Raw genomic sequence first — 24,846 nt, 5'->3', positions numbered from 1 at the left:
TCCAGAATCTCAGGAGGTCTTTGATTAGGAACTGGAGGCCTGTTTGCAGTGCGGTAGGGGATGCGGTCCTTGGGGCCAAGCCTGCCCCTTTCCCCTCCCCCCGCCTGCTGCCTCCGGCGGAGCTGGGCCGGTCCGCAGCCTGCGAGCTCTTCTCTGGACTTGCTCGGTCCCTTTGTTCTGGAACGGCCGGCAGTGTGTTCGGCCGGTTAATTTTCTCTCTCTCTTTTGCTGTCCCACAGTTTAAGTTGGTATCTCACAAAAGCTCCCTCTGATCGCCCTCAGGGCACTCAGGCCCGGTCCTTACCCTAAGCAATGCCGCCTGCTCCTCTCCGTTCCGCCCCCACTTGCTGGTGGTGGATGCAGGCGTCTGGGGTACTTTTCTGCTGGGAGTTGCTTTTAGGCACGCAATCTGTGGGTTTTATTTATTTTTCCCCTCCCAGTTAGGTTGCCCTCAGAGATTCAAACACGTCCCCCAGACCCACCAGTGCGAGGGTTTCCTGGTGTTTGGAAACTTCCTCTATTAAGACTCCCTTCCTGGGACGGATCTCCGTCCCTAGCTCTTTTGTCTCTCTTTTTATCTTTTATATTTTGTCCTACCTCCTTTCGAAGACAAGGGGCTGCTTTTCTGGGCGCCTGATGACCTCAGCTAGGGATCAGAAGTTGTTTTGTGAAGTTTGCTCTGTGTTCAATTGTTCTTTCGATGAATTTATAGGGGAGAAACTGGTCTCCCCGTCCTATTCCTCCGCCATCTTGGCTCCTCCAGGTAGCTCTGATTTTCTTGAAGAGATCTCTGGTCTTTGCCATTCTGTTGTTTTGCTCTATTTCTTTGCATTGATCACTGAGGAAGGCTGGCTTATCTCTCCTTGCTATTCTTTGGAACTCTGCATTCAAAGAAGTATATCTTTCCTTTTCTCCTTTGCCTTTCGCATCTCTTCTTTTCTCAGCTATTTGTAAGGCCTCATCAGACAACCATTTTGCCTTTTTACACTTCTTTTTCTTGGGGATGGTCTTGATCCCTGCCTCCTGTACAATGTCACGAACCTCAGTCAATAGTTCTTCAGGCACTCTGTCTATCAGATCTAATCTCTTGAATCTATTTGTCACTTCCACTGTATAATCGTAAGGGATTTGATTTAGGTCATACCTGTTTGGTCTAGTCATTTTCCCAACTTTCTTCAATTTAAGTCTGAATTTGGCAATAAGGAGTTCATGATCTGAGCCATAGTCAGCTCCTGGTCTTGTTTTTGCTGACTGTATAGAGCTTCTCCATCTTTGGCTGCAAAGAATATAATCAATCTGGTTTCAATATTTACCATCTGGTGATGTCCATGTGTAGGGTCTCCTCTTGTGTTGTTGGAAGAGGGTGTTTGACCAGTGCGTTCTCTTGGGAAAACTCTGTTAGCCTTTGCCCTGCTTCATTTTTTACTCCAAGGCCAAATCTACCTGTTACTCCAGGTATCTCTTGACTTCCTACTTTTGCATTCCAGTCCCCTGTAATGAAGAGAACATCTTTTTTGGATATTAGTTCTAGAAGGTAGGTCTTGTAGGTCTGGTAGGTCTTCATGGAACCCTTCAACTTCAGTTTCTTCTGCATTACTGATTGGGGCATAGACTTGGATTACTGTGATATTGAATGGTTTGCCTTGGAAATGAAGAGAGATTATTCTATTCGTTTTTGAGATTGCACCCAAGTACTGCATTTTGGACTCTTTTGTTAATTATTGTGTTAATTATTGGGGTTGCAAAGAGTCGGACATGAGTGAGCAACTAAATTGAGCGTTAATTATATTTATCATGTTTTTTACTACACACCTAGTATTTATTTATCTTATAACTTGAAATATGTGCTTTCTGACTGCCTGTTGCCAGTCCCACATCCCCCACTCCCTGCTTCTGGTAATCACAAATCTGATCTCTTTTTCTATGAGCTTTTTTGTTTGATTTTTAAATATATTAACTTACAACACTATTTTAGTTCCTGATACACAACATAGTGATTTATATTTCTATAATTTTGAAATGATCACCACAATGAGTCTAGCTACCATCTGTCACCATGCAAGTATACTAGATAATTAATGACTAAGACCTAGGAGTCTTAAAAAGACTCAGTATCTCCAGAAATTCTGATTTAACTTGTTTAGAGTGTAACTTGGCTGTCAGGATTTTTGAAAGCTCTGGTGATCCAAAGTGCAGCCAAAGTTGGATACACTAACCTACACCAATTTTTTCTTTTGAGGCTGTACGTAACTCTAAGGCATGGGAAATCAGTGCTTTTTCTTGGTTGTTTATGTTGGATTCTGAGATTGTATTTCATCCAAGGCATCTGTGGTTTGTTGGACTTGGGGTGAAGAATGAGAAAATAGTAACATGTTTATATTTTAAGTATGTGTTTGTGTCTGTGTTCAGCTGCTCCTTTGAATGGGGGGAAGTAATTAAAATTTACATAATGACTGGTTTTAAGACCATGGTGGAGAGACAGTCTTGTTTGTGTGTTTTCAAGTGTCTATTTTATATCTCAGTTTTTCTCTATGCAGTTCAAGATGGCTTTTGCTCTCTTAACAGATTTCTGTGGTCATTTTTGTTAAAATATTTATCAAAAACCAGAGGATCATGAACTTTGGCAGACGACTTTAGTCTGTTACATGCCCACTTCCTTTCCCCTTATAATGCTGTCTTAACTCATCCCTCTGAGAAAATAACCAAGAATATTTACTTGAAAGTTGTGTTTTTATGATCATCTGGTTAATGTTTTAATATTGCTTTTCCCCCTCTGTTCTAGTGACAAGTACAGGAGACATAAAGCACTTCAAATTTTTCTCTGGTTCTAGACCATTATTAGATTTGGGGAAAATAAGTTGAAAAATAGCAATTTTAGGAAAAGTGCTTATTATGTAGCACTATGCAGCATTTGGGGTTTTAAAGGCCATTATTGATATGTCTTTTTTGTTATTTTTCCTATAAATTTATAGCTGTATACTTTGAGCAAGACATTAAGAGGCATTACATTTTCGTAGATTATTTACAATATAGATTTATAGACTTTTTATAATGCGTATTGTTGGAGTTTGGTGAACAGTTAAGGCAAATGATTAGTAGTTTGAAAACCTTGATGTTATGGTGATTCAAAGCGTAGGGAGAAAGAAATCTGAAGCAGTCCTCCTGGTTTGGTTTCTCTGGGGAGGGTACTGAAGGGCCATCCCGGCTCCACGGCACCCATGAGATCGGCTGAGACACTCAGCTGCAGTTCAGCTTCCCCTTCTGCCCGATCCTGCCTCCTTCATCCTGAGAATGTTCTAGAACTGCCCCCAACCCCAGATTTGTAAACAGAAATCTCAGGTTCGGAGTCTGTTTCCCAGGTGGAAATCCTTCTGGAGGCGGGGGCTGGAGCCTGGCACCACGTCCCCACCTGCCACTGAGAGGAGGGGAGTGAGGCCCGCGCCCGGGGCAGTTCCCGGAGGCCAGTGCAGCCTGGGGCCGTCCAGAGCTTACACTGAGGCAGCTGGTGGGGCGAGGGGTCCGTTCTGAAGGGAGAGAGGATCTGGGCAGCGCACCCCGGCTCCTGGACATAAGTGAAACACGAAGTGGGGAGTATATGGGGAAAGGGAGATGAGAAAAAAATCCCTACTGTTGCATAATTTCTTTTTTTTTTTTGCTGTCATATTTAATCCTTCAGAATTCTTCGCCTGCTGTTGACTTCAGGACGATGAACCAAGCACATTACACCAGTTTAATAAATGATGAAACCATAGCAGTTTGGAGACAAAAGCTCTCAGAACACAACAATGCAAATACAATCAAGTATGTGGTTGCTTGTTTTCAGTTTTTTTCAAAGTGTATTGGAATTTCCAACTTAGTGATTTTTCCCTACTTCCATCTTGAGGTTGTGACTATAAATGGAGTTTTGCATTTGAGGGGTCATTTTTTGGGCACACATCTGGTGCCCTTAGCCTGAAATAACATAGTAAGTTGTTCCCCCATTTTCTCACAAGATGTATTCCTCAACCTGCTTTGTCTGGACCTTAAAAATCCTAACTGATGAAGACCTGAGTTGGCCTTTCTGCTAAGAAAGCTCAGTGTTATTGTTGTTTAACTCCAAGAGTTTTCTTCATATGCTTATTCCAAAGCATTTCAATCTAAGCTTATTTTACCTAATCAGAATAATTTAGCATTTTCCTATTCAAAATGATTAGTTGAGATAGAGAAAAAAGTATAATTAAAGGATTTGAGTCCTTTCAGCAGGTGTATTTCATTCTTAAAGGTTTTTTTTTTTTAATTTTTATATTTTTACCTATTGTATTGGCTTTCCTCAGTTTTTCCATTTTTCGACAGAATCTGATTCTTAGGAATGAATGAATCAGATTGTGTATTAGGTGATAGTTGTTCCCAGATATGTGTATAAAGCATTTTACTTTATGATATAGATTGTAGGGTGCAAATTCCCTGAGCCCTTTGGACACACCAGCTTTTTGAGTCGGGGATCATTGGGAATACCCTAGAGCACCTCTGTGACCGTCCTCAGAAGCCCTCTAAGCTTGGTGACTCTGCCAGGGAGTTCAGTCTGGAAGGGGCAGGGAACAGGCTGGGGGACTAGACCCAACCGGGAGGGTAGTGGGGTAGGGGCACTGAGACTCCCTTGGCTGGGACTTTGACACGTTGCTAGTTCTCAGTTTTCTTATTGACGAGCGATAGGATATAAGCAATGATCTCCAAAGATCCTTCCTGACCTGGAAACTGTGATTAACAGAAGTTACTGTGATCCCCTCCTCAACTGTATATTTGTTTTGTTCCTTCCCTTTCCCTTATACTAAATAAGAGGGTTCAAGCTTCCTAACATCTATTATCACAGTGGGTCCTCAGAAACTAGCAGTTTTGCCCCCGAAAATCTAGGTAATAGGAATAAAAACTTAACTTCACTCATTTGTACTTTCTGAGATGGGCAACAAAACAGAAGGAAGTATTTGTTCAGTTATTAATTTGCAGAGATACTCTCTCTGTTGGTAAATAACAGCTCAGCTTATCTTTTTTGGTTTTATTTTGGGTTCGTGTTTGGAGGTGAGGGGGGGAGTGTCTTAGAGACGGTTGGTGGGAGGAAAGTCCAAGGTCATTATTACTAGGCCCTAGAGTTTTCTTTTGGTAGCTTTGATACTCTTTAATGTAAGTTCTCCGTTTTGAGACAGGACACAGTGTTTTCCAAGGCTTTACCTTGGTAAGAAGGAGCAGCTATTAAGGAAACTCGGGAATAGAGGAGTAATCTATTGCTGATGCTTAAATAACCATTTATTTATAATTATTAAAGACTTCTTTCCCGTTTTTCTTTCTGAGCAGTGGTGTTGTTCAGATATTATCTTCTGCAGCCTGTTGGAATGGAAGTTTTCTTGAGAAAAAGTAAGTGACTTAATCTTAAAATATCCACATGTGATGCAGGTGCTTACTCAGCAAAGGCTGAGAAAGACTTGTGTTCTCTTTGGTGGTGGTTGGCCGTAACTCAGTGGGTAAGTGTATGATCTGCACAGAAATGGAAGTGCCTAATGATGATGAGTGAGAGGACCCCAGGAAGGGCAGTGCTGACTTGTGCCTAGTTGGCAGAGAAGCAGATTACCAAGAGAGAGACAGTATCTCATAAAGGGTTGGTGTAATCAAAAGTAAGATTTTTCAGGCTATTCCAAAATGTTAATAATATTTGTTCTTAAATTCTTTCTTCTAAAAAAAATATTTTATTGAAGTATAGTTGACTTTGCAATGTTTCAGGTACACAGCAAGGTGATTCAGTTATACAGATACACATATATTATTTTTGAAACTATTTTCCATCATGGTTATTAAAAGATATTGACTGTAGTTCCCTATGGTAATCAGTAGACCTTTCTTGCTTGTTGCATATCTATTTTTTAATTAGAAATCTAACATTCTGTTCATACTAAGTCAAACAAGTCAAATCAAAATGTCAAAATTTTTTTAGTTAGGCAAGAATTCATAAGTTTTCTAAAATATATATTATACATATTTATATATATATGTATACAAAAGCTCTTCTACTATACTTAATAAGGGCTCGAGAAAGAACATTAAAAAAAAAGAGAAGAGATGGAGAAGTTGGAGAACATAAACTAAATGAAATGGGAGCACTGAATATGTAATAGAAAAAGTGAAACAAACTAGATAAAAGTAAAAAGATCATCATATAGTCCAGTTGTTTATAAACATGACTGCTCATTAGAAACATCTGGGGCTCTGGAGAAAAAAGCAATACCTGAGCATTTGTAGTTTTCAAAAAATTTCAAACTAGTTTCTGATGTGCCTCTGGATTTTAAAAAGTGATTACAGGTTTTTCTATTAGATCCTAGTTTTGCTGACATAGAGTTCTATTATTTTTCTGTTGACCAGTCATGATACAATGGTGTTAAGTGAGTGATAGTTACATAGACACAATAGCAAAAGATGTTTATCAGTTTTCACAATTAGTAGCCAAATAAAAATAAAAGATAATTACAATTGGAAGCCATAATAGGAGTGTGATTAACTTAACAATATAAATAATTATAATTTAAGGGGGGTATCAAGCAGAGTGATGTGGTAGGTGAAAGTGCATACATGTTTCCATCTGCTCAGCTAGTGTGTCTTTTAGTTGGTGCTTTTAATCTGTTTACATTTAAGGTAATTATTGATATGTATGATCCTATTACCATTTTAAAAATTATTTTGCATTTATTTTCTGTAGGTCTTTTCCTTCTCTTGTGTTTTCTGCCTAGAGAAGTTCCTTTAACATTTGTTGTAAAGCTGGTTTGCTGATGCTGAATTCTCTTAACTTTGGCTTGTCTGAAAGCTTTTGGTTTCTCTATCAAATCTGAAGGAGAGTCTTGTGGGGTGGAGTATTCTTGGTTGAGGTTCTTCCCTTTTGTCACTTTAAATATATCATGCCATTCCCTTCTGGCTTGTAGAGTTTCATATCAGCAGGTAGCCTGATGAGAGTTCTCTTACATGTTATTTGTCATTTTTCCCTTGTTGCTTTTAATATTTTATCTCTGGTCTTTAATTTTTGTCAGTTTGATTACCATGTGTCTTGATGTGCTCCTCCTTGGGTTTATCCTGCCTGGGACTCCGTGCTTCCTGGACTTGGTTGTCTATTTCCTTTCCCATGTTTGGGAAGTTTTCAGCTATTATCTCTTCAAATATTTTCTCAGGTCCTTTCTCCTTCTGGGACTGCTATAATGTGAATGTTGGTGTGTTTAATGTTCCAAATATCTCTTAGGCTGTCTTCACTTCTTTTCATTCATTTTTTCTATATTCTGTTCTGTGGCAATGATTTCTACCTTTCTGTCCTACAGGTCATTTATTATTCTGCCTCATTATTCTGCTGTTGATTCCTTCTAGTGTATTATTCATCTCTCTTTCTTTGTTCTTTAGTTCTTGTAGGTCTTTGGTAAACATTTCTTGCATCTTCTCAATCTTTGCCTCCATTCTTTTCCCAAGATCCTGGATCATATTCACTATCATTATTCTGAATTCTTTTTTCTGGCAGATTGTCTATCTCCACTTCATTTAGTTTTCCTGAGATTTTAGTTTGTCCCTTCATCTGGGATATAACTTTCTGCTCTTTCATGATGATTAGCTTTCTGTAATGTGGTTTTTGTTTTAGGTGCTGTGAGACTGTGCTTCTTCTTGCTTCTTCTGTCTCCCCTCTGATGGATGAGGCTAAGAGGCTTGTTTGTGTAAGCTTCTTGATGGTAGGGGCTTGTGGTGGGAAAAACTGGGTCTTGCTCTGGTGGGCAGGACCTTGCTCAGTAAAGGTTTAATCCAATTATCTGCTGATGGGTAGGGTTGCACTCCCATCCTTGTAGTTTTTTGGCCTGAGGCAGCTTATCCCGGGGTGTAAGGGCTGTATGGTAGGGTTAATGGTGAACTCCATGAGGATTTACACCAAGGGGGACCTTCCAGTGCCCTCGTCCCTGTGGGGAGCCCCTGCTGACCCACGCCTCTACAGGAGGCCCTCCAACACGAGCAGGTGATTTTGGTTCAGTCTCCGGTGGGGTCACTGCTCCTCTCCTCTAAAAATTTGTGCCCTCCAAGACCAGAGTCTGTTTCCCTCAGTCCCCTGGAAGGCCTATAATCAAATCCTACTGGCCCTCAAGGCCATATTCCATGGGGATTCCTAGTCCCTTTGTCAGATCTCCAGTCTGGGAAGCCTAACATGGGGTTCAGAACCTTTACAATAGTGTGAGACTTTCTTTTTTATTGTTGTTCTCCAGTCTGTGGGTTACCACCTGGGCAGGTATGAAATTTGATTTTATCATGATTGTATCCCCACCTACCATCTTGCTGTGGCGGCTTCTTTGTCTTTGGACATGGGATATCTTTTTTTGGTGGGTTCCAGCACCCTCCTGTTGATGGTTGTTCAATAGCTAGTTGAAATTTTGGTGATCTCTCAGGAGGAGATGAGCCCATGATGTCCTTCTACTCTGCCATCTTGAACTGGAAGCAGACAATTCTGTTCTTAAATTCTTATTTCTTTAAATAATCTCCTTGTTTCTTTGACTTCTTTCCCATGGTTTTTTCTTTTCTCAAAAAGAATGAATTTAGGGGAGGTTCCAAGAAGGCTCCAGGGACTCCTTGGACTCAGGACCAGCCCAGCCCACCAGAAAATTGCATTTGGCCTAAACTCCCAGGTTGTAAATAGTGTTCTTGCTAGGCCTTATCCTGTCTGCAGATATTGTGGCCACAGAAGGGTCTTGTCATGGGTTTTGATCTTTGGTGATCCCAAGTCCTGACCTTCTCACCATCCTTTTTCTGTCCATGGCAAGGCTAATGAAATCCCATGAAGACTTAGACTTCAGTTCTGTGTGTCAGTTGCACCCCCCTCCCCACCCCCAAATCTGTCCCTAACTGGGTTGTTCTAGGTTGCTTCAGGAACTCTGTTCAGTTACAGTTAAAGATTGCAAAGTCATTTGTATCATTAGAGCAACTGAAATGAGCTCATCCAACTAATTTCAGAATCAATACTTAGCCTTTTCCTCCAGGGAAAAAATTTTGTGTTGATGTTGGTCTTTTAGAACAGTGATTCTCAACCAGGCTGATTTGTTTCCCAGGGGACATTCAGCATTGTCTCTTGACATGTTTTGGTTGTTACTGTGGTGGAGAGTATACTACTGGAATCTGGTGGGCAAAGGCCAGCGGTGCTGCTAAGCATCTCACAATCCCACCTACCCAACAAAGAATTATTTTACAATCCCAAAAGTCAGCAATCCCAAGGTTGAGAGACCTTATTCTAGAAAGACAATTTTTATGAAAGTTGGGAATGGCTCTTGTTAGGTTTGTTAGATTATCCAGCCTTAATTTGTTAGTTTCTCAGTGGTATCATGTCTGACTCTTTGTGACTCTATGGACTATAGCCTGCCAGGCTCCTCTGTCCATAAGATTTCCCAGGCAAGAATACTGGAGTGGGTTGCCATTTCCTTCTCCAGGGGATCTTTCCCACCCAGGGATCAAACCCACATCTCCTGTGTCTCCTGAATTGGCGGGCAGATTGTTTACCACTGAGCCACCTGGGAATTCCCAAAGACCAGTTTAACAAAGCATAAATACATGTAGATAAAGTCTTTTGATTTTTCTTAGCAGCATAGCAGAAGGTACTTCTAAGCATATGGAAGACTGCATATGGGATAGCAGAAACAATTTCTATGTTTTGGGCAAATTTATTTTTAGAACAACAGTGCAAAAGATTCAACAAACAGAGAAAGCCCAAGTAACTCCTCTTGCTTGACCATTTAGGTTCAAATGCATATAATTATATAATTAAATTTTTTTCACATTAGGAACTCTGCTTCCATTTTTATAAATTGTAATATTGCCATCAGATGATATTAAAGCTATCTGAATATGTTTGTTACACATAAGCAGAAGTCTGTTTTGCAAATAGTTCTTTTGTAATTAGTAGATGTGGTATGTTTAAGAGTGGAAATTTAAGAGACATTCTTTAAGTCTCTAAAAGGCTGAGAGTTTGTTTAAAACAGAAAAATGATTAGTTGTTAGGAAGTTAAAGACAGTTGTTGTTCAGTCATGTTTGACTTTTTGCGACCCCATGGCCTGCAGCATGCCAGGCTGCCCTGTCCTTCACCATCTCCCAGAACTTGCTCACACTCATGTCCATTGAATTGGTGATGCCATCCAACCATCTTGTCCTCTGTCATCCGCTTCTCCTCCCTCTGTCAGTCTTTCCCAGTAACAGGGTCTTGCCCGATGAGTTGGCTATTCTTATCAGGTGGCCAAAATATTGGAGCTTCAGCATCAGTCCAGGGAATATTCAGGATAAAATTAGTCCTGGAGTGAAAGTAATTGTATCCCTTATGTTAACTGAGTAATACACTAACTTTGCGTTTATTATAGATCCGATGTTTTTTAAAAAAAAACAAAACTTGCTTTAAACTTGGTATTTGTTGATGACTGGGCCACATTGCACAAGGGATGTTTTTTGTGCCTAGGCACAGCATCTGCCTTTGGTTCAATGTACCACAATGACAGAAAGAGGCAAAAATACAAGAGTTAATCAGAAAAATAACATTCTGCCTATAAATTTCAAGAGAGTCTCACAGTTAGATGATGATCCTAATACTTTAATGACTTAAATTGTAAGATCATCTTGAAAAAGGGATTCAGAGAGATTTATTCTGTTGGGTTTCCCCATAGTTAATGTTTTCATGCATCTTGTCTGCCAGGTGAAATTTAAATTGGATCAGTATGTGCAAACTATATGTTGACCTCTTTATAATTCATCCCTATCAGAGTCTTTGCTTTGTTTTTCTTTTATTACATGTTTTTTTTTTTTTTCTTTTTGTTTAGAATTGATGAGCATTTTAAAACAAGTCCCAAAATCCCTGGAATTGATCTGAACTCAACTAGAGTGTTATTTGAGAAGTTGATGAACTCTCAGCACTCCATGATTCTAGAACAGGTATTTTTTTACTTCTATAAAGTACATGCTTAAAATTCATTTTTGCATTGAAATAAGTCAACTTTCAAGAGGAAAAAAAAAAGAGTAAGATGAAAAGGCAAAAGTCTTGTATAAATGTTAACTCTGTAAAATACTCACATTAGGAATTTGTCCTAACTTTAACTTTTCTATTTAGCTTAAATTTTTCTAAGGAAATCCCCATCCCCCAGAGTATAAGATTGGCAAGGGCAGGGACCTTTGGCTTTTCTTTTCACTGATGTATCCTGATTGCCCAGACTGGTACCTGGCTTATAGATGGCCCTGAGTGCATACTGAATGAATAAGAGTTGAGAGTCTCTCAGATAATTTATGAGTTTAGAGATCAGGTAACTAGATTGAATTTCTCATTACTTTTTTCTCTCATACAGATCTTAAATAGCTTTGAAAGTTGCCTGATTCCTCAGTTATCGAGTTCACCACCAGATGTTGAAGCGATGAGAATCTACTTAATACTCCCAGAGTTTCCCCTGCTCCAGGATTCCAAGTATTACATAACGTTGACTATCCCCCTGGCTATGGCCATTTTGCGGCTGGATACAAACCCCAGCAAAGTCTTAGGTGAATTTGCTGCACAGTACCGGAAGCTTCTACTTTATATTTTATTGGTGTGACCATTGGCTCCTGTTGGATTGAGATCCAAGATTTGTTATCATTTAATATGCTTAACACTTAAACTTTTCTCTCTTTGCTGTTAATTTCTAATTTCAAGCCATATTTTCAGTTTAAACAAATGGAACCCTTATTTAGGTTATTTGAAACAGTTTACGCCAGACTTATCTTGATTTTTAAATATTCACAAAGTTAGATTATTTGACTTTATTTTTTTTCCTTCTATGCTTGCTAGTGGTTAATAGTGTCTCACATGGTAGTGTCCATCTGTTGTTCTTTCTCTTATAATTAATTTAGGGGGTGGGAGTGAAATGAACATTGTGGTGTGATACACAGGTCTCCAGAAAAGGAGAGGAAGAAAATGACCTAGTGGAGACTTACCAAATGTTTGTTTTGTTTTTCTTTTTTAGGACAGTTGAGTCCACACTGATTTTTGCAGGCTACGGACACTTTGCTGAGATAAGAACCTTCCGTTCCTCAGTGAATTGGAGAGTGTCTCTCATGGGAGTAGCGCCTGAGATGTTTTTATTAATCAAATGCAGAAAATCTGTCACCTGGCTTTTTCTTTTCATTTATTTTTTTTTCCTGGTAATTTTTTTTAAGGTGTTCACTGCAGCTAAGTCACTTCTGTGTTCCATATGCACTAGGCTGTTACTTGAGTGTGGTCTCCCCACGAGTAGAGACCTGTATCGCTCAGGATGGAATACTGTCTTTTCCGTATTGCTCCCATCTTTGTAGAAGATATAAACACAGAAATAATCATGAATATGTTAGTCCTTAATTTTTTTTTTTAAGCTCACAAACTCTTTGGGGTATATTTTCTCAGGTATTCTAGTAGACTGTGAGATAGAGATGGCAATCTCTGAAGGAATATTACCTGACTTTTAAGTTTTTTTTTTTAATTATTTTTTTATTTTTATTATTTTAATTTTCCCAGAGAGAATAGCACAAAAAGAACAGAATAGTTCAGTTTTACACTTAATTTGTTTTTAAATTCTAATCATAGAAATTGAAAAGAATACTTCAAAGAAGAGAGAACACTGCAAGTAACCACATCACACAAATTCACGATGATCAATATTTGCCCTTTTAGTTTTCTCCCTTCTCCCTACCGCTACCTTGTAATCTTTTCTGGAATACACTTGAAAAATCTTGGACATTATATTACTTCATCCTATAAGTATGTTAGTGTGACTGAGTTTATTTCTGGCAAAGTAAAAACCAGTGGTATAGTCTTCTTGTCTGGTCATGAGAAAGTATTGTTTGTTAAGAAACAGAAATACGTAGTTTTTCAGCTAATGATGCCTCTTGAAAGGAAGGACGGGTTGCCATATTGTTGCTGCATCTGGGGTGTATGGTCCTCTGCCATCCCTGGTACAGCACTTAGGTGGTGGCTGAGAAGGGGGCTGAAAGGGCTAGGATATGTGGATGCTCCTGCCCAAAGTATATGCCTGAGCATCTTGACCACATGTGTCCTTGAGACTGAAATTTTAGATTAGCCTTCTGATTGAGTCTTTGAGGGAAACAATCACATGAAGCTTTATAAAACAACTCCAGGGTTCTCCTGCAGCCACCACTGTCTCCAGAAATGCCTTAATGGATTCTTTTTAAAGTCAGTTTTGGGAAACTGTTTTAGACTAATGCTTATCTTCTAGCTGGAGCAGTTTTTAGTTAGTAGACAGAAGACATAAATACTTGATCAAGATCACATGTTGAAATATATCTTTTTTTTTTTCTTTTCTAAAGATAACTGGTGGTCTCAGGTATGCCCAAAATACTTCACGAAACTGGTAAACCTCTATAAAGGTGCAGTCGTTTATCTGCTGAGAGGAAGAAAGACATTCTTAATCCCTGTACTGTTTAACAATTATATTACAGCTGCTCTCAAGCTCTTGGAGAAGTTATACAAGGTAAGCATAGAGAAGACCCAGAGGGGAGAGGGGTGGAGAGATAGTAGGATAAAGTGATCTACCCGCATGTTCAGTGGGAAGCCATTTTCCAGGCATCTGGGTCTTAGCTGTCCTTGTTTTGTTCTTCATCAGGTGAATCTTAAAGTGAAACATGTGGAATATGATACATTTTACATTCCTGAGATTTCCAGTCTAGTGGACATTCAGGAAGACTACCTCATGTGGTTCTTGCATCAAGCAGGCATGGTAAGAATTCATGTGAAGCGTATCTTAAAGCTTTGATCTTTTCTCAGAGCACAAGGACACAAAAAAAAAATCTGAGCTCTATAATTTGTCCTTGACTTTGATGTTAATGTCACACCTGTGCTTTATTGACTGGCTTTTGCATTCTTAAAACACTGAAGTACTTTGAGTAATCATAAGTACTCATAAGCAGTTACAAATGGGTAGTCACCCAAATGGCATAATTTTAATTAATTGCCAACATTAAAAAAAATCAAGGTATCTAAAGTAGTTAAACTTATAGAAACATAAAGTAGAAAAGTGGTTGCTAGGGTCTAGTGAGAAATTGGAGAGTCTTTTTTTAATGGGTTTAGACTTTTTTTCAAAAAATGAAGTATAATTGATTTACAATATTGTGTTAGTTTCAGGTACACTGCAAAGTGATTCATCTTTCTTATCTATAACTTTATGTTCCTTTTCAGATTCTTTTCCCTTATAGAGTATTACAAAATATCGAGTATAGTTCCCTGTGCTATTACAGTAGGTCCTTGTTGTCTGTTTTGTATATAGGGGTGTGTACATGTTAATCTCAGACTCCTAATTTATCCTTCCTCCACCATGCCCCTTTGGTAACCCTGAATTTGTTTTCTAAGTCTGTGAGTGTGTGTTATAAATATGTTCATTTGTATCAATATTTAGGTTCCACATGTAAGTGAAATCACATGATATTTGTCTTTTTCTGTGTGGCTTACTTAGTATAATAATCTCTAGGACTTTCAGTTTTGCAGGATGAAAAAGTTCTGGAGATTCATTGCACAGTAATGGAAATGTATTTGAGACTAATGAATCTAAGACGGTAAAGATGGTAAACTTTGTGTCTTTTACCACAATTTAAAAAGTCAAGGAACATAAAATAAATTTCTGGCCTTTCTTGAGACGGGGAAGACCTGGCGGCATGACCTGTCTCCCAGATGGTGCCAGCTGGCTGCAGATCAGCAGGGGCTCTTTAGATGTGGCTTATACATGCCAGAGTCCCCACTGCAGTTTGATTTTGACATTGAGGGAAGGATCATTTGCTATTATCTTCATCTAATGGCTAGTCAGCTTGAGTCATTTATGTCAGCTGCCTGAACCCTACAGGATGCCTCATTTGGGATTATGTGTGTGAAAATGTCACTTATATAAGTTCTCACTTATATTACAACTGTGGGTTTGCCTGCCACCCTTGAGTTGGCTCTACAGTTTGTAGACTGGCTTGGGATATATGCAAGTCTTTTTAGGATGACCCATCTGTGGATTATGTGTAAATTTGAGTGATGTCAGAAAACAGAGTGATAATATGGTTATTTAGTGAAGCCATGCAGAGCAGACACGTTTGAGATGAGTCCTTGCCAATTTAACAGTTTCATCACTGATATTTAGGCAGTGTTTGCTTATACCCTGCAGGGAGTTTGGAGGTCAGTTGTTGTTGTTTAGTCACTAAGTTGTGTCCAACTCTTTTTTTGACACCGTGGACTGTAGCCCACTAGGTTCCTCTGTCTATGGGATTTCCCAGGCAAAAATACTGGAGTGGGTTGCGTTTCCTTCTCAGGGGGATCTTCCCTAACCCAGGGATTGAATCCGAGTCTCCTACATTGGCAGGTGGATTCTTACCACTGAACTACCAGGGAAGTCCTTTGGAGGTCAGTAGTGGTTTCCAAAAGCAAGTCATTTAAAATAGGTTTCTTTAAGGAAGATTTTTTTCTTGTCAAATACCAGATGGTCAATACTGGAGACTATTGAGTTTTTTAATAAGGGCTTTGATTACCCTCAAAAAACCAAAATACTTTTCAAAAAAGTGGATAAATCTTCTAAATGGGTTTACATAGGAAATTTAACATGGAAGCTAGCAATGAACTCTATTTTCATCTGCTCATTTAGAAGTTGTGAGAAGACAAACTTCTCTGTTTTATGAATTCATGAATAAGTATTCATTGACTCATAAAATGTTAAGAGCTGAAGTAAGTCTTATGAATTATTTAGCCAGCTGCTTTGTTTCTCGGTGAGAAATTGGAGTCTCAGAGAAGCTAAACAGTTTTTCCACCATCTCAGCTTAAAAGCCAGTTGTTCTGACTTCTACTCTTTCTGTGACTTGCTACTGAATTCTAATGGACTCTAATTTACTTTGACCCTAAAAAAGAAGTTGTTGGTGTTAAAAATATAGATTATCATGACTGTGGTCTCTGAATGGAGTACTTAGTGAGCAACTTTTATAACTTTTTTTTATTGTTCCTTTCTCTTAATATTTGATAAACAGATATAAGCCTTAAATACCAGCTGCTCATCTCCTCTTCAATAACTAAGGTTATTACAGAAAAATACAAAATTGGGTAAAATAACTTGACCTTTTGTGATTTCTGTGGAATTTTTTCTGTTATATAATACTATTAGAAATTAAAGTTTAAATTTCTTGATATATTGGATTTTAACCTAAAATGCTAAAGCTTTTTCATGTATTTATGTTTTTTAAATTTTTTTGAAGTACAATTGACATGTCACCTTATATTATTTCAAGTGTATGCCATAATGACTTGATATTTTTACACACTGAAATTATCACCAAGTCTAATTACTATCTGTTACCACACATAGTTGCAAATTTTTTTCTTAGATAACTTTTAAGAATTACTCTCAGCAACTTTAGCAACTAAAATATGCAGTATTGTTTTACTATCTGTAGTCACCATGCTGTGCATTATATTACTGTGACTTATTTGTTTTATGACTGAACGTCTGTACCTTTAACCCTCTTCACCCATTTTGCCCATCCTCCATCCCTTCTTCCCTCTGGCAGTCACCTAACCTGTCTCTTATCTATGAGTTTGTTGTGGTTCTGCTTGTTTAGCTTCCAGGCAAATCTTGGAATATATTCACTTCCAAATGTAAGTGAAATTGTATAGCGCTTGTCTTCGTCTGACTCACTTCAGGGTCCATCCAAGTTGTTGGAAATGGCAAGGTTCCATTCTTTTTGTCTGAGTGGTACTGTTAGTGTACTCAGTAAAGCCAGTTTCTGACACCAGGTTGTGGGAAGGAAAATACAGCATTTATTGCAGACTGCCAAGCAAGAAGCCCAGGGCAGCTAGTGTTCAAAACACCTGAACTCCCCAGCGGGCTTCAGGAAAGCATTGTAGTGGCCACAGGAGGGAAGGGGGTTGCAGGGTGTGTGGTCAGTCCATGCACACATCTGGTTGATGGTGAGGTAAGAGGGCAGTGTCATTGTCAGTCCTCGGACTCCGGTATGTCTGGGGGCTGTGTGCGCATGGTCGTCAGGGAGTAATTTCTTGCATTTGGTGGGGATTTTAGTGTCTGCTGCACAGCTCAGGAAATGTGCTCCAGGTACCGTTATCTGGGTACTTCAGAAAGGAGCTGAAACAGAGGATGCTAGGAGGGGTCTGTTCTAGAAAGGCCCCATACCGTCATGCTTGGTTACATGAGTAATCCTCCACTGTGTATGTCTCATCTTCCTTCTCCACCCATATATCTGTGGACACTTAGGTTGTTTGCATATCTTGGCTAATGTAAATAAGGCTGCTCTATGGGGGTACCTATGCCTTTTTGAATTAGTGTTTTTTGTATTCGTTGGATAAATATCCAGAAGTAGAACAGCTGGAGCATATGGTAATTCTATTTTATAATTTTTTGAGGAACCTTCATACAATTTCCCGTAGTGGCTGTACCAGTTTAAATTCCTGCCAGCAATGCATAAGGAGTCTCATTTCTCTGTGAAAGTGAAAGTGAAGTCGCTCAGTCGTGTCCGACTCTTTGTAACCCCATGGACTGTAGCCTACCAGGTTTCTCCTTCCATGGGATTTTCCAGGCAAGAATACTGGAGTGGGTTGCCATTTCCTTCTCCAGGAGATCTTCCCGAGCCAGGGAATGAACCCGGGTCTCCCGCATTGTAGGCAGATGCTTTTTACCGTCTGAGCCACCAGGGAAGCTCTCATTTTTCTCTATCCTTGCCCAAAATAGTATTTTTTGTTAATAGTAATTTGGACAGATGTGAGGTGATATCTCAGTATGGTTTTGATTTGCATTTTCCTGATGATTAATGAGGTTGAGCACCTTTGCATGTGCCTGTTGGCCATCTGTGTGTTGATTCTGGAAAAATGTTAAGGTTCTCTGCCCATTGTTTAATTGATTTTTTTTTTTTGAGTTGTATGAATTCTTTGTATATTTCGTTAACACCTTATCAGACATATTGTTTGCCAATACCTCTCCCGTTTTGTAGGCTACCTTTTCATATTGTTGATGGTTTCCTTTGCTGTATAGAAGCTTTTTAGTTTGATCTAATTCCCTTATTTATATTTGCTTTTTTTGTCTTTGATTTTTGAAGTCAGATCCAAAACATCACTGCCAAGACTGATGTCAAGTTGCTTACTACCTATGTTTTCATCTGAGTTTATGATTTCAGATCTTACATTCTAGACTTTGATCCATTTTCAGCTAATTTTTATGTATAGTAAGTAAGATAGTGATCATTTTGTTCATTTGTACATGCCTATCCAGTTTTCTCTACACCATTTATTGAAGAGATTGTCCTTTTCCCATTGTGTGATCTTGCCTCCTTTTGATTGACCATATATTCATAGGCTTATTTATGAGCTTAAACACTTTTAAATGATAGTAATGAAAAATAAGTGGATTTTCCCCAGCGTTATTGAGGTATAATTAACAAACAAAATTGTAAATATTTGAAGTGTGCAATGTGATGATTTGATGCACATATATGTTGTGAAGTGATTATAAAGATCAAGTTAATTATCACATCCATTACCTCACAGAGCTAACTTGTTTGCTGTGTGTCTTAAGAATGCTTACGATGTATTCTCATCAGGTTTCCAGTATATAATACTGTGTAACTGTAGTCACCATGCCGTACTTTAGTTCCTTAGAACTTACTGGTAACTGAAATGATTGTACCCTCTGACCTACATTTCCCCATCTCCTCCCCTACCCACCTCTCTCCCCCCATCCTCTAGCAACCATCATTCTTCTATTTCTATGAGATTGGGTGTGTTTTTTTTTTTTTTTTTTTTTTAGATACCACATATAAATGATACCATACAGTATTTATCTTTCTCTGTCTGGCTTATTTTAGTTAGCATAATGTCCTTTGGTTTCACCCATATTTTTGTAAATGGCAGGGTTGCCTTCTTTTTTCATGACTGAATAATGTTCCACTGTGTGTGTGTGCATGTTTGTGTGTCTGTGTGTGCATCTCACACTACAGGAGTTTTTATGTGTTAAGTTTTTTAGCTTGGGGTGGTAGCCAAGGCAGTAGAGTTTACAGTTCAGAGCACGTGCTTTTCCGTGGTCAAAAGGCACTGCCCTCAGTCTCAGCTCAGGCCTACTACCTGTGTGGCCTTACACAAGTCCCTTAATTTCTGTAAGCCTAGCATCCTCATTTAGAAATGTGAATTCTAACAGTATTATGAGAATTAGATGGGAAAAAACATGGAATGGCCTTACTTTGCCAACTACCTAGTGCCTGGCGTGTCACAAGTCCTGAAGTGAAGTGTCAGTCGCTCAGTCGTGTCAGCTCTGTGCAGCCCCACAGACTGCAGCCCGCCAGGCTCCTCTGTCCATGGCGATTCTCCAGGCAAGAATATTGGAGTGGGTGGCCATGCCCTCCTCCAGGGGATCTTCCCAACCCAGGGATCGAACCTAGGTCTCCTGAATTGCAGGCAGATTCTTTACCAGCTGAGCTACCAGGGAAGCCTGGTCATAAGCCCTAGTAGCTATTTTTCAGTTAGCAGTCTTGGGCACCTGATGTATATCACTTGCCTGCTAGTCGCTGGGAATGGCGACACCTACGGGATATGGTGGCTCCCTCTGTGACACGCTTAGTGTAGTGAAAAAGGAATTACAGAGGGACACAACACGTGTGTGCAAAGAACTGTGGTGTACAAAAGAAACATTCTAAAGTGACTGACTTGTTTATTTTAAAGAAGAGATGGTAGTGGCTTATTTATTTCAATTAATAAACTGCCATCATCTACACTTGGAAACCAAATAAACAGAGCACAGAATGAGTGATGCTGTGGACTCCCATTGGGCAGCACAAGCAAGAAAGTCAGTGATAGAAAGAAAATGCTTCAAAAATTAAGACTGGAGTCTACGTGACATTGGCTGTATGTGTTGTCTGGGGCTGTGTTTCGGTTCTGGGGACCAGGATTGTGCACAGCTGTTTTTGCCTCCACGTCAGTGGTACTGGGAGCCAGGTGTGCCCTCTGAGGGTGCAGGACCAGCTGGTGGCAGGCAGGCCCTAAGGCAGAGGCTCCCGTGTTCCCTCCCTGGCACTGCAGGTGTTCATGCAGTGACGCTTGTCTCCAGTCAACAGCCACATTTAGGAAATACTGGCTGGGATTATAAAAAGATATTCCCAATTCCCCAACTCTCCAGTTCTGTATCGTGTATTTATTCATTGCTTCTATTTCATATACTTGAGAAAAATGATTTAAGGTGACAGTGCCACCCATTTCAAGCAGGAACACTTGAGATGTGATCCACCAGTAATACTTTGCTAGGTATAGGTTTGGGAGACTCGCTTTTGGGGAATGAATGGCACAGGCGAAGTATCCTCTCAGGAGAGCGTCACATATCTTACCACTTCATATACAGCTTTCCAGGTTAGGGAGAGCAGTCAGGAAGCAGAATCATAATATTACTGTTTCAGTATTTAGTTCATGTAATCTGGAAATGCTAGTGCTAATACCATTTCTAAAATATTCAGCATCTACAAAATAAAACTCAGTGAAATCAAACTGTTAAGTACAAAATCTCAGACTTGTAAAAAAAATAAAATTTGTAGACACATAAACAGACTTTCTTATAGGCCTGCTGCTGCTTTTGACTGAACACCCTTCCCTTGTTCACCTTCCACAGAGCCAGCACCTCAGTCCTCCCCTGTGGTGGGGGTCTTCTGGACCACCACCTCTCTTGCCTTGGCTCTGATTCCCAACAGTAATTTCTTTCCAGCCATCGTACCCTGCTGAAAGCATGATAACCCTGCCCACCAGAAGGGAGATCAGCCTAACCTCCAAAACTGGGCTTTTTCAGGGTTTGTGGTGGGGGTTGCAGGGAGGGGATGGTAGGAGAGAATTGGAGAACTGGAGTGGAAGAGAACTAAGAAATACAGACAGAGCTGCTCATTGATGTCTGAAATAACTGCATTGTACCAACAAAAATACTAGTATTTACTAGGTACAGTTGTCCCTCCATATCCATGGAGGATTGGTTCCAGGAGTCCCTACCCCCATATCAAAATTCTCTATGCTCAAGTCCCTCATATAAAATGATACATTAGTTGCCTATAACCTAAGCACATCCTCCCAAGTACTTTAAATCATCTCTCGATTACTTATAATACCTGGTACAGTGTGAATGCTATGTAGATAGTTGCCAGTGTGTGACAAATTCAGGTTGTGCTTGCTGGAACCTTCTGGAATTGTCATTTTTCTCCAAGAATTTTCCATCTGAGCTAGGTATAATCTGCAGACATGGAACATGTGGGTAAGAGGGCCCACTGTATACTGGGAGGCTGTGAAGCCAACAACTGTTTTTATGGTCACTGTTAAATCTATTTGAAGTGTTCAAAACTTTATTTTGCTTTATAGAACAACACACCTGATAAAGATCTTTCTTTTGTCTTGAGAACAGACAAATAATGCCTAGAATAAAATCTCTTCTGAGAAGGAGGATAGAAAATTTTAAATATTGTACACACTTCCCCAGGATATTGTACCTTCCCCAGGATATTTGTACCTGCCTATTTGTAGGATTTTGTACCTACCCAGGATATTTCTACAAAGGCACATTCTAACTTTGTAGAATGCTGTTTTATGGTGTGTGTGTTTTAGTTGTTTCAATTCCAAAAGTCAGAGTAATTAGAGAAGCCGGCATGAGAATGAATCAAGTCAGCCTGGGTTCTGTATGTAAGACTCTATACCTTGTCACCGTGGACTGGACTCTTTTCTCTAATTAGTGTTTCTCAGTCTAGAGAAGGAACCTGTTCTAAAGGATAAACAGGGTGATTTTTTTTAGAATTTCTTTTCAGTGCTTTCATTGAAATATACGCGAATATAAAAGGAAGTATATATACACTTATTCTTCATATAGCATTTAAATATTAGAAAACCAAAGCAGATTTACAAATTAAATATTAACAAAACTCTAAATAAAACACAGATTAGCCTCATGGATTTAATGTGATGGGCAAGAATGCCTTTCTGAAGCGAGACCCCTCTTGCGTTGTGATGAGGACTGCAGGCTGCCAGGCCTGGGGACTTGAGATCTGTGGCTTGTCCTGTGCACCCGGGGATGACTCAGCTCTCTTGTCCTTTCAGCTGCTATCAAACCTTCATTCATGCAGCGAGTCAGGACTGCTGTGGCCTTTTCTTGGGCACAAATGCATCACTTACAAAGGAAAATTGCTTTTTTCCCTTTCCTTGGACAATTCAGTATGCCGTGGCGCCAGTGCAATCGTTAAAATAAATGCAAATTGTATAGTAACACATCATTATAAGGAGTTCATTCAGAATGTGTTTTTATTTTGTTTAGGATATCATTTTTTCTTTCTTTTTTTTTTTTTTTTAGAAAAAACACAAAATTTTAAAAATGCATAGAACACTCTCAGATTTCTGGGACTAAATCCATGGTTTTCTGTTTGTGAAATACTGCTCCAGGTCAGCGTGATCCATACTGTTGATTTTTTGTTTGATTGCTTCTGTTGGGTTATGTAGCAAACAGTATTCATTAGCTTAATCTTTTAGGAGAGATTTCCTTTTTCTCCTGATAAATGAAACTAATGTACCTCTTAGATATATTTGTAACCTACCTATTAGATATGTTTGTGGTTGTTTTTATTTGCAGGCGTACTTTGGGGATATTGTGGGTTTGGTTCCAGACCACCACAATAAAGCAAATATTGCAATAAAACAAGTCACACAACTTTTTTTTTTGTTAACCAGTGCATATAAAAGTTATGTTTATACTGTTCCTATTAAATGTACAATAGTATTATTATGTTTAGAAAAACAATGTACAAACCTTAACTTAAAAATACAGTATTGCTAAACAAGAATGCTAGCCATCATCTGGGCCTTCAGCAAGTTGTAATCTTTTTGCAATAGTAGTGTCAAAAGTCACTGATCAGGTCACCATAACAAATGATATAAGAAAATATGAAATATTGCAGGAATTACCAAAATGTGACACAGAGACATAAGGGGAGAAAATGCTGCTGGGAAAATGTGCTGATAGCGGTATAAGACTCAGCATTGCCACAGAACTTCAGTTTATTTAGGAAAAAAAGAGTATCTGTGGAATGCAGTAAAGTGAAGAGCAATAAAATGCAGTATGCTTATCTGTTATTCCCTTCTTTAAAAGTTTATTCAGATTTCATTTATATACTGATGGAATATCTTGTGTATGCCAAGCCAGGGATGACTTTCTAAATACCTAGTTATGGACAACTTTCTAAATATTTGATTTCTTCCAAGAGTAACTGTGTGTACCTGTGTGTGTGTGTAAGAGATAGACTTAATACGCTGACAAATGCATTATGCATTATCCACTTTACCTAACAAGATTAACCTCTGAAGTCATGGTTGTAAAGCCCCTGTTTTGGTATTAGATTTCTTATAAACGAAAATTCTATTAATGCTGTAAATTATGGAGTTAGTGAAATGGTGTTTGTAAAAGTCCTTTAAATTTTTTTAAAGTTGTTTTTAGTGTTTTTCTGTCTGTATTTATCAAAACAACTGGTCTATTCCATCATAACTCCAGTCAGCTGTTTAAATGGTGTTAGTTCCATGGCCAAATAGTCAGATAGGTTATCTATTTTGTTATTTGTTTTGTTATTTGTAGGGGATAAAAAGTTCAAGTTTTGTAATCCAACTAAGAGACTTTATTTTTCTTTACACAGAAGGCTCGACCATCTATAATGCAGGTAAATGATACTTTAAAATTTATTAATGTATTTCTGCAGCAGTATTCTCTGTGGAATGTATGCCAATAATGTATTTCATTCTAGGATGCTGTAACGCTTTGTTCCTACCCTTTTATCTTTGATGCCCAAGCCAAGACCAAAATGTTGCAAACTGATGCTGAACTGCAGATGCAGGTAACATATTTTAAAAATTATTTTTTCCTATTGTGGGTTTCTTTCATCTTATACATTCAGTTGTAATTTTTTCCTAATAGGAGAAAGTTCATTTGGGTAAAGTTGTATTATAACTTTTAGAACCTATAGAAAAATTTTCAGCAATTCTCCATTGAATAAAGCAAATACAAGTGAAGGGACATTTACATAAACTGAGGGTTGACTGGTGTCTTCATAAAGTGTCGTATAGTAAATATTTGCCTCTGTGGGCCATACAGTCTCAAGTATAAAACTCTGTTGTAGCACAAAATTTGAATTTTACATAATCTTCACATGTGTGAAATATTCTTTTTTAAATTTTTGTTTAACCATTTAAAAATGTTAAAACTATTAGTAGCTCAAGAGCTGTAGGCAGCAGGCTGGATTCAGTCAATGGGCCGTTGTTTGCTGATCCTTGATACATTATTAAATGGAGCTTGGCAGTTCTTTATTGAGCCAAAACTTAAATTATAGAGATTTGTTTAATTTAAACACATGTTTTTATTGTAAAATATAACTGGTTTTGGCAAGTCTGCAAGGATGTTTGTGAACTAGCAATCCAAACCTATCAATTCCTACTGCTGGTGGATATGTAACTTCATTCATCTCTCTCCCCCTCTCCCCATCTTTCTGACTCTGTCTCTGGCTCTTATTTATATCTATCTATATATATCTGTTTTCACAGTGATATGTCCGTCATATTGACAATTTAAAACTTTTCCTGAGAAAACGGACATTTTTCAAAGAACTAAAGCTGTTTAGTAAGTGGTTATTGGGTTTCTTTTCCTGCTACTTCGAAAGTCACCATTTCTACCCACTCTCTATCGTCACTTTCTTCTACTAAGATATTATTTCAGTCTTAATCTGCTTAGTCCAAATCATTTTCCTGGAATGAGTTATGGATCATATGGTTCATAAAGTGTTTCAGTTAATCTCTT

The 24,846-nt window shown here is 38.7% G+C and overlaps 1 protein-coding gene across 4 annotated transcripts in view; it reads left to right on the top strand.

The window, feature by feature from the left end:
• HERC3 (HECT and RLD domain containing E3 ubiquitin protein ligase 3) overlaps nucleotides 1-24,846 on the top strand; it is a 189,377-nt gene that overhangs the window by 119,621 nt on the left and 44,910 nt on the right. For all 4 annotated transcript variants that reach the window (XM_061164417.1, XM_061164418.1, XM_061164415.1 and 1 more), the window contains 8 exons: nucleotides 3,677-3,801; nucleotides 5,329-5,388; nucleotides 10,837-10,948; nucleotides 11,356-11,545; nucleotides 13,343-13,506; nucleotides 13,639-13,752; nucleotides 23,693-23,716; nucleotides 23,801-23,890. In XM_061164417.1, coding sequence (XP_061020400.1) covers nucleotides 3,677-3,801; nucleotides 5,329-5,388; nucleotides 10,837-10,948; nucleotides 11,356-11,545; nucleotides 13,343-13,506; nucleotides 13,639-13,752; nucleotides 23,693-23,716; nucleotides 23,801-23,890 — 879 coding nt within the window. The remainder of the gene's footprint in view (nucleotides 1-3,676; nucleotides 3,802-5,328; nucleotides 5,389-10,836; nucleotides 10,949-11,355; nucleotides 11,546-13,342; nucleotides 13,507-13,638; nucleotides 13,753-23,692; nucleotides 23,717-23,800; nucleotides 23,891-24,846) is intronic.

The sequence above is a fragment of the Dama dama genome, chromosome 17, assembly GCF_033118175.1.
Source record: "Dama dama isolate Ldn47 chromosome 17, ASM3311817v1, whole genome shotgun sequence".
In the NCBI taxonomy this organism is placed as follows: Eukaryota; Metazoa; Chordata; class Mammalia; order Artiodactyla; family Cervidae; genus Dama; species Dama dama.
Note: the sequence above shows the minus strand (reverse complement) of the source record. Positions and strands in the feature narration are given on the sequence as shown.